The following is a 10,587-nucleotide window of genomic DNA, read 5'->3' as shown; positions in this document are numbered from 1 at the left end:
TGAGAGGTTCATGATTTGGCAGCCACAGTGGTTGGGTGGTAAGGAAATGAATTTCCCAGGGTCTGGGGAAAGGAAGCCGGCAGCATCTCTCTCGGGTGGGCTTATCTAAGTAAGTGTCAAGGGGCACCTTTATAACAACTCTTCTGTTTTCTTCTTTATCTCGGAGTTGCCAACAAGCAAATCCAACAGGCTGGATTTGGGTACCGCAATTAATATTGCAACCTTTTGCATACCAGCTCTGCATTATGCATGGCTTTTTGGGGCGCCCTTCTTTCAACATCCCCATTTCTATTTGAGCTTCTGTTTTTCAAAACCTTGGTTTATAAAGAAGCAACACCATAAACTCCTATAAGATTGCACATTTACGATGACAGCCCATGGATAGCACCACAGACAACTACTTTGCAATAATGTTTACTAACATTTCAACCTTCTAATGTTAATTAACATTAACAAATGAAAAGCCTCTATGCTGAAGCATAAGATATTTAATGCTAAACTAGAGACAACGAAGTTGAAAGTCACCATGTGTTGTGAGTTCTGCAAGAACCACTAATTATTTCCCATCGCTAAACGTCCTGGCCAACTTGCCAGCAAGTTCCTATTTCCATTTGCAATAGTGAGGGAGGGAAGCCACCCAGATACACCTTAGGACAGAAGAAAACAGCTGTGCTATTGCCATTACAGTCCTTTCCCTGGAGAAATTAGATAACTGTCCCTTCCCAGCTTCTAACAGGATAAATCATTATGAGAGGTCACTTACATGCCTCTGTGTACAAAGGACAACTACTACAATGAATCAGAAAGCATATGATTAGTACAGCCAATCAGTGTGCAACTGGAGCCTTAGAGATTGCACACCAAAGTCAGGAAAGAGGCTATGCAAACAGACATTTATAAGCACATATGAAAACAAAACCTTGATGCAGATCAGATTGCTAAAAAAGGGAATACTGAACTCTCAGCCACCACCTACCAATGTTGCAGCTCCTGCTGATGTTCTGGAAGGTGCTGTTTTTCCAAGATCCAGTGCTTAATGCTGAAGCCACAACACTGGACACTGTAAATTTTGTACCAGGAGGGCTCTGTCTATGATCACTGGATCATGCAGGAAGAAGCCTATTTCCTAAATGACTTTGTTCCCTGTAAGAATGAGGAACCACAGAGCCTGGCCAGTGCAACAAGGCAGAATATCACCAAGTTCCATGGGTCTTGCAGACAGATCACATGGCCTTGCATGAAGGTAACAACAGCTGCAATGTTGGTAAATCATAGCAGGCAGGAAAATGGGAAAGGTGAAGGGTTGGGGAGATTATGGGCATTCATAGTGAGTTGTACCAAAGGTCCTGGAAAGTACATTTACTGGTTCATTTAATCACCAATTAGCCACGGAAATAAATATCCCCTCAGAATGCTATTCAATGAAGTTACATAAGGAAGAAGACACCTGGATTTTTTTTTTCCAAATTTCAGCCTCTTGGAATGAAAAAGCAGGAATTGAATCAAGGCTTGTGATGGAAAATTGAAATGGAGATGGGGAGATAATTGTTAGATAACTTTGCACAGTTCTATTTTCAAAAAAAGGCATTTTACAAAATCCCCTTATCAATGTTTAATCAATAAATGTAGCACCCTCTGGGTTTTCTAAATGTAATTTTAGTTTCATTGTACTCTGGCAAACTATACTGGTTTCAAAGAACAAGACAGACAGTTCTAAGTCACTGACATGGCAGGGAAAACACCTGTTGTTCTCACAAGCCAGTGTATCTAATTATATGTTATTTTCCTCTGTGAAAGGAAAGTGTTTGATGACACTCCGACCAGATGATCAGCATGCTCTCACAGCGAAAGAGACTTGGAGCATCTACTAATATGCTCACCTGGCTCTCCTGTTCTTTAAAAGATCTCACTTCATAAAAGATATCGTTACTTTTGTTCTCTCTGAAAGGTATGCTACTGTTAATTAAAATCTACATACGTACTCTTAAAAGCTATTGCAACTGTACTGGCTTGTAAATACATTTCTGACAGTAATTACTACTGTGTAAAGAAAAAAAAATTTTTTTTCACACAGCTTTTCAGGTTCGGGTTCAGCTCTTCATGCACACACAGAGTTAGTTGTTTGTGTCTGTATAAAATGTGGCTATTTGCTCTGAATGGCTAACAACAACAACACCCTGCATTGTGAAAGTTAGACAATTAGACTGACCACTAAGCTAATCTTGCCTTTTTAACCAAGTTAAAAATGTTGCCTCAGTGAAACAGAAGTACTTCAAAAGATAGGTCAAACAAAACCATTTTGAGAATGCAAATAAGCTAAGAAAATAGTTTCAACTGGGAGACATCTTAGACCAAGCTAAATCCAAAAATGCGAGGGAATTCCTGGAAGCTTGGTATTCAGACAAGACAGCCATCAACAGGCACATAGAGATAAACAGCATCTATACACTATTCAAAAGAGACAATAGAAAGGAAAACAAAAGACCAGAACATCTCCTCACCAGCAATCATCACCCAGTTAAGCAGAGATTAACACCAAGATTATCACCAGACATACAATCAAGCAGTGAACAATACCCTAATCAAGGAACTCCAGGGGAGGGGGAGACCCACCAACACTGGCAGGGCAAGCCGCTGTATATAAACAGAGAGCAAACTCCATTCCATTCTAGTACTGAACATGTTACCAAGCTGGGTAATGAAATGTTTGCAAGAAAACAACCAAGCTCAGAGAACCCCAAGGACTCCATGAGAGAGAAGATAACAGCAACTGAGAAAGAGAACAAACTGTTATATATGAGAAAGAAAATCACAGGAGAAGTTGCACTACTTTTCAAAGCATTATATTCTAAGCACAAAATAGACAAAAAAGGCTTGAAAACATACATTAAAGACTTAGAATAAAAAGAATTTACTCAAGAACACAGACAAAGATTAAGCAAACCCATTATAATTCAGGAGATCAGAGAAGCAATAAAGAAAATTAAAATTGGAAAGGTGCCAGATACAGATGGGCTAATAGCACAATTCCAAAAAAAAAGCTAGAGGAAGAACTGGTGGAACTGCTCTTGAGGATGATGAATGAAATCCAAGTGACAAATACAATATAGGTAGTCCTCACTTAATGACCACAATTGGGATTGGAATTTAGGTCACTAAGCGAGATGGTCATTAAGCAAACCATCACGTGACTGGACCCAATTTTATGATCATTTTTGCAGCAGTTGTTAAGCAAATCACCAAGGTCATTAAGTGAATTATGTGGTTGTTAAGTAAATCACATGTTTCCTCATTGATCTTTCTTGCTGAAAGCCAACTGGGAAGGTTGCAAATGATGTTCACGTGACCCTGGGATGTTGCAACCATTATAAGTATGAGCTGATTGCCAAGTGCCCAGATTGTGATCACATGACCGCAGGGGCACTGTGATGGTTGTAACTTTGAGCATTAGTCATAAGTCATTTTTTTTAGTGCCATCATAATTTTGAATGGTCACTAAACGAAAGGTCGTTAAGCAAGGACTACCTGTACCAAAGACAAGAAGAAGCATATATAACTCTCTGAAGAGAATGATCTGAAGAAACCCCAGCTGTGCAGATCAATTTCTTTACTGAATGCTGATTATATGATATTCACTACAATATTAGCTGAATGTATGTGGAAGCACATTTCCAAAATCATACATACAGATCAGACAGGTTGAATTCCAAAAAGAAAGATGAAAGACAAGAACAAGTTTATAATAACCACATTAGAACACATCAGCAATTTAAAAAAAAGGTGTAGTAATATTTTTAGATGCAGAAAAAGCTTTTGACAATTTGGAATGGACTTTCCTACTAAAGGACTTAGATAAAATGAACCCAGGAAAAGAGTTCAAAACTTGCATGGAGAACATATATTAATGACAACCACAAAGATCATAGTGAAAGGAACACTCTCTGCAAGTTTCTTAAGTAAAGGCACAAGACAAGAGTGTCCACTTTCTCCCTTACTGTTATAATTGCTTTGGAAGTCCTGGTGGACAAGATCCAAATAAAATAAAATAAAATAAATACAAATTGAAATGTTATGTAGATGATGTGATACTAATGTCTATGCATCCACAAAGCTCTATAAGGCAGCTAATGAAAATACTTAACGATTTTGGCCCTGTTTTGGATACAAAGTTAATTAAAAAAAAATAAAGATAATAACAAAGTACTTAACTTCTGAAGAAGATGACTTGATGAAAAAGAGACAGGCTGTGAGATTACATAAGAGCCAGTCAAATACTTAGGGTGTTATTTGACATGATGAAACAAAGATATATTTAAAAACAATTATAACAAATTATGGAAAGTAATAAAACAATATCTCAGAAGGTGGAAAAATTTAAAACTTTATTGGCTGGGACTTATTGCAACAATAAAAATGAATATACTACTCATGATGACCATTTTATTTCAAATGGGACCATTTCCAACCTCAGACAAAACCTAGCAGGATTGGCACAGAACAATTAATAGATTCATGTGGAGTGGGAAAAAAAAATGAGAGTAAGATTCAAAATTTTACAAGACTCAAAGGAAAGAGGTATACATGCTTTTCCTTATCTTAAACAATATTATTAAACAAGCTGTGCATCATGGATAACAGAATGGATAACATTTCCTAACAGCAGAACATAAATGATAGAAGGAGCTGGTTTAGGTAATGGACTTCACAGTTATTTATGGCACCAAGAAAGAAAAGAACAAAAGATTTTGAAGGGACATATAAGATAGTCTGTTGAAAATTTGGAATCCTCTGAGAATAAGGATAAGTCCAGCGGTTTCACCATGAGCATCCCTGTCAAATGCTTTTTGCTTTAAGGATAATTACAGCAAGAAATATTTGATCTCATATGCCAAGATGGTACATTTAGATCCAGAAAACAGGATAGAGACATAGCAAGATCTGCTCAATGAAGATAGGAACTTACCATAGTTAATGTACATGCAAATTACTGGAAAAATGAAAAGTGATCTTAAGAAACAAAGAGCGTCCTTGAGAAAGGTGACAGAATTTGAAACACTTATAGAAAAGATTATTTATTGGGGTGCATCTATAAATTGTTATTGAAATATGATACAGAGGCAGAACAAATTAAAAACTACATGATAAAATGGATGCAAAATTTCAAAGAGGAATTCTAATGGAACAATAGGAAGAGCTATGGAAAAAATAAAAAAATTCACCCCAAGCTACAATGTGAGAGAAAATTGGTACAAGATGTTTTATAGACAGTATATAATTCCTTCAATGATTACCAGGCTGGACAAGTCATAAAATAACAAATGCTGGAAATGCCATTTTATCATATGTGGTGTTCTTATAAAGAAACCCAAAAGTATTGGAAGGAAATTAAAATGAAATTTGAATTGAAGCCACAAACATTTTTATTAGGAATAATTCCAGAGAGTATAAACAAGAAGTACCATAATTTACTGAGATACATGCTGATAGCGGCAAGAACCAATCTGGCACAATACTGGAAAAGTTAAACCTTGTCAACAATACCAGAATTTTGGAGTCCAAAACTGGACAATACGCAGCAATAGCAAAACTGCATAGTGTATATTCATAACAGAAGTTTAAATTCAAGCAGGAATGGCTCCCTTGCGTACAACATATTATAAAGCAAGGCAGATTCAGATATTTAGAATACAACTTCTAAGAAAAAGAGCTAAGAGACTGAACAAAGATAACATGAAATTATTTAAATAGATATAAGCAATCATTTTTAATCTTCAAAGAAAAGATCTTCAGAGAAAAGTATAAACTTTTGAGTAGCAGTTAGTGGTTGGGAATAATGGAAGGGAAGGAGAAAGTGTGCTAATGGAAGTTTTTTCTCCCCCTTAATCTCCCTGTGTGTGTGTGTGCGGGTGCACGTGCATTGATTTAACCATCTCACTTTAATGAACAAGAACAAATAATTCATTAAAAAAGCAGTGCTCCTTTTTATAGCACTGGTCATGTGTCCTCTTGCACTCCAACTGCATACACTGCAATGTTTATATTACATCAGCAACTGTTTAATATGGGAGGCCATCCACCAGTCTGGGGTGAAGTATCTTCAATGTATTTCCACCCTAAGCCTCAGAGGAGAAGTGCTGGAAATCCTGACCTGGTTCATGAAGACTGTCAGAGTCTGCATGGGGAGAAACAATCTAAGCCAAGAGGGGATGACTATTAATTTAGAAGACCGTTGATTCTGGGACAGTATCAAATTTGACTTTTGATAGAATGGTGGTCTCCTGAAAAAAGCAAGGTGTGGGTTCTCCCGAACACACATCTTCTGTTGGAAGAACAGGTTGAGGCTGTGGCCAGGAGATTCATTGCCCAGTTTTGGTTAGTGTGCCAGTTGTGGATGCTTTGAGGATGATCACGTATGACATTTACACCTCTCACATGAATTACTATAATTCAGTTTACATAAGGCTGCCCTTGAAGACTATGTAGAACCTCAGCTGGTGTAAAATGCAGTAGCCCATATGCTTACTGATGATCTCAACAAAACATCACTGCAACAGGAATTGCACTGGCTACGGGTCTGTTTCCAACTGCAATTCAAGGTGCTGGTTATTACCTTTAAAGCCCTATATGGTTTGGGTCTGGGTATCTGCAAGACTGTCTTTCTCAGACAGATTATGCCCACCAGCCTGGGTGAACAGAGGATGCCTCCTGAGAGGCCCACTTATCATGATGTATGAGGGGAGGGAGCACAACTGCAGGCCTTCTCAGTGGGGGCTCCCCTCTTTGGAATAGCTTGCTCCTGAGATGCGGGTGGCTCCTCTCTTCATAATTACCCAAGATTTGTTAAAGCTTGGCATTTCTAGAAGACCCTTGGGAAATGAACAGTTTGTTGAGTCACCAAAATAGGAGAGCGTGATGATGTTATTAATTGTTCCCTTATTATATTAATATTCTATTATTATTGTTATCCTTATTTATAGCCTAGAGCACTACCAAAATGAAGTGGTCTATAAAGAAGTTTAAATATACCATCTATAAATACATTTTAAAAACCTAAATAAATACAGAGATGCCAAATGAAGGTGCACCAATTTAACTGACATTTTATCTAGGAGAAAATACCTGAGATACCACAGAGCTTCCCAGACTGATGTTTATTGATAATAATGATTATAATCTGGTTGGTTCCCCAATTTATCAAAGGTGTTCTGTCTTCAAGACACTAAGGAACAAATGTTTTAAAGAGAAGAGGCCTTCCAAATGTTAGGTTCCAAAATCGTGAATGACTGAACTTTCTTCCAAAATTGTCTTTAAGTGAGAATTCCTATGAAGAAACAAATCCTGTTTAAATCATTGATATATGAAAGAAGTTGTGTTTTTACCTGCTACTACAGGTGACTTTCGGTCATCCAGCAGCTGTATGGCAGTACTTGCTGTCACCACATTGCTCTTGTTGGCTGTTTCTATAAATATGAAAAGGAATGGATGTTCAAGTCCAAATTCTCACCCTGTATGGCAAGAGCTGTAAAATTGCGCCCGACAACAAAGGCTTGAATGATTGACATGTTGAATCAGGAGTATGCAGTTTCTTTGAAGTTGGGGGCATGCTTTTCCTTTAATTGGGGGGGACTTCTAAGAGCTTCAAGGTTTAAGTAACAAAACTGGGGAAATGGGCCGTTTTGCCACTGTTTCAAACAGCACAAACCTGCCGATTCTCTGGGGGCTGGAAACGTGGGACTGGGGGTGGGGATGCAGGTTATCCATGGACTACCATCCAATTCTTGCACCTTATACTAGAATTGGAAATGTTCCACTGGATAAGTAATACATAGCTCCCTTTCTTTTCTTATTTTACATTAAAGAAAATGTAGGTGCTAATCTGGTGCTTTTCCTTTGTCCCCCAGCCATGAACCTCCTGAAGTCAGTTTCCCTTTGTAGTTATCAAGAGTTTTTATTTTTGTTTTAAAAGAAAAGGGTGGGAGGGAGAGAAAGAGGGACCCCAACTAGAACCATTTTTTTTTTTAAAAACGTTGCTGTTACGTGAGAGAAGAGGGTTGCATCACGGGGGAAAAAGTTAAGCCTCCTCTCTCCAGATGCCAGTATTTGGATCTGAATAAAACCCACAGGCTTCCTGTTGAGCCTGACAAGGATACAGAGGAATCCATCTAGTATGTATACCGGTAAAGTGCCTCTTGCTGCTTTAGACCTGATCAATTCTAAGTACTTCCATGACAAATAAAAACAGTCTTAAAGAAGTTCTGTATGTACCTTGTTAGACCTTGGTTGATCTTGAAAAAAATAAGCAGGTTCAGGCTTAGTTAGGTACTTGGATGGATGGAGGCTAGAAAATGGAGATGGAGATGGAGATAGAAAATAGAAGATGGAGGCTAGGTACCTTGGAAAAGCACTTCAGAAAAAAGACCTCGGTAGTGTTACCAGTAAAACTCTCCCTTGCAAACTGGCATTCCCTGTCATGTTTTGACATGCAAAGTGATATTAAGTCCCAAATTGAACCAGATGATTTTGGTTAAAAAGTAGCGGCAGGATAAAATGTAATTCCATAACAAACCTGTGCTGAATGGAATGGAGTAGACAAAGCTTCCTGGAATCTGTTCAGCAGCTCTTCGATACCAAAGTGGGAAATGATCCGCATTAAAAATATTCTCCTTGTCTTCAGCTGTCAAGAAGTCTCTTGAAACAGAAGGAAATATAAAACGTTTGCTTTTTTCATTTCGTTTTTCACCGATCATCCAACTTAACTACTTACTTTTTTTATATAACTGTATTGTGTTTTATTCTTGTTTGCTGCTCAGAGTTATTTTTGATAGATGGGTGGCCATATAAATTGGCTACCTAAATAAATCAGATGCTGTAAAGCCCCCACTGGCTTACTTTCTCCCTGGTGTAAATAAGATGGTGAACATCATTTTCCAAGTTCTGAGATTTGTAGTCCCAGCAAAAAAAGACACTGGGGGGGGGGGGGCAGAGGAGAGGCTTTCTCATCTGCCATTACTACTTCCCTTTGTTCTATTACAGAAGAATGGGAATCCAGGGAAAATAAAGACGGAGATAGCGAAGGGGAATCCTCTCCTGTATCAATAACCAATTCAAGTACAGAAAGACAGAGCAGGAATAAAGAAGGGCTATTTTATTTGTTGGTCGGACTTTTTTCAATTTGAAGTGCACGCTAGGCAGTTGCCAGAAATGAAGCTCAGCCTGAGAGAGTTTCACTTTACTTTTATATGTAGAGTATCAATGGGTAATATCCACCGTGTGTTTCTTCCAGCATATCAGATGCCATTAGGGGATCAAATCCCCATTCCTCAAAACCTGACTTATTTCAGCAGAAGCCAGCTTAATAAAAATGGATTTAATTTATCCTCTGTAGATAAGTTGCATGTGTGTTATTTCAATAAGGAAAATGCCAGGTGGAGTTAATGTTCCAGTCCTGAGTATCCATGATTGCTTTGAAATAAAAATCCCACCATTGTTTTTAAATGCACAAATGTGATATATATCCTGTCCATGCATTTTGCATGTCATGTCAGTGTAATATTTATTTGCCAAAGACTTTGAGCAGAAAAAAATGACATGCTGAAGAATATGTCTGATACCAGAATCAAACATACACATGCAAGAGGATTTATAATGTAGTGATGAATTCCATGGCACTTCTAGTTATTCTAGAAAAAGAAATTGTTCTGAAAGATGAAATCTGAACTAGGATATAGAGACATGGCTCCAGGATAGCTCGCGCCTCCTCCTGTTATGAATCTCTTGAAATTCATGTGAACTATTATTTAGTTTCCAAAGAATTGTGAAACATAGCTAGCCCACCTAACTTGCAATTTCTTTAACCCCCTGAAGTTTTTTTCTTGATACCACCACTAGATGGAGAGAAAAGGTTGAGCGTTATCCAGTTCCAAGCATGCTGATTCTTCTCAGTATAGTTACCTTACCTTGGTTTACTACTTACTGATTAGTTAGTTGTTCTGGCCCAACAAAAAGATTGACCCGAGAAAGGCCTGTCCGAGTTCCAAGGAAGGCAACTTCTACTCCCTTGTCTGAATTTCTGAAAAATAGCAACAGCATGAAAGCACCCTATTTCTACAAAGTAAATAGTTTATGGCTACTTCAAGGTCACAAAACACATGTAGAAACCAGGGCTGCAAATGTAATTGATTTACCGAATTAAACAATCAACTTAAGCTTTTAATGAAAATTAAAACATGCCCTCAATGTCCAAGTGAAGGTGTGGCTGAAAGGATGTTAGATTCTGCAAATGACATGGATGTATCATTTCCTACCTGCCTTGTGGATAGGAGTGAGGTTTCCAATGTTGTGACAGCACAAATACAGGGTGTTTGTAAAGCAGAATGTCAGAGTAGAGGAGGAGGAGGAGGAGGAGGAGGAGGTGGAGGTGGACTTCCATAATTTACATTTATGTATTACAAACCCTCAAGCCTTTATCTGAATAATTAAATGATGGGAAATTGATTTCCCTCTCCAATAAATGGAGCAGCCTTTGAGGGCAGTAGATTTTTTGTGTGCACCAAATTACCAAAAACGAATAACTGTACTGAGATGATG

At 38.0% G+C, this 10,587-nt stretch overlaps 1 protein-coding gene across 5 annotated transcripts in view; it reads right to left on the bottom strand.

The window, feature by feature from the left end:
• CACNA2D3 (calcium voltage-gated channel auxiliary subunit alpha2delta 3) overlaps positions 1–10,587 on the bottom strand; it is a 577,343-nt gene that overhangs the window by 87,894 nt on the left and 478,862 nt on the right. For all 5 annotated transcript variants that reach the window (XM_088134187.1, XM_088134188.1, XM_088134191.1 and 2 more), the window contains 3 exons: positions 9,974–10,069; positions 8,567–8,688; positions 7,380–7,460 (listed from right to left, as the gene is read on the bottom strand). In XM_088134187.1, coding sequence (XP_087990313.1) covers positions 7,380–7,460; positions 8,567–8,688; positions 9,974–10,069 — 299 coding nt within the window. The remainder of the gene's footprint in view (positions 1–7,379; positions 7,461–8,566; positions 8,689–9,973; positions 10,070–10,587) is intronic.

This window comes from Python bivittatus, unplaced genomic scaffold (assembly GCF_059951505.1).
Source record: "Python bivittatus isolate LINGU-HERP-01145 unplaced genomic scaffold, Pbiv_v1 ctg000080_np1212, whole genome shotgun sequence".
NCBI lineage: Eukaryota > Metazoa > Chordata > Lepidosauria > Squamata > Pythonidae > Python > Python bivittatus.
Note: the sequence above shows the minus strand (reverse complement) of the source record. Positions and strands in the feature narration are given on the sequence as shown.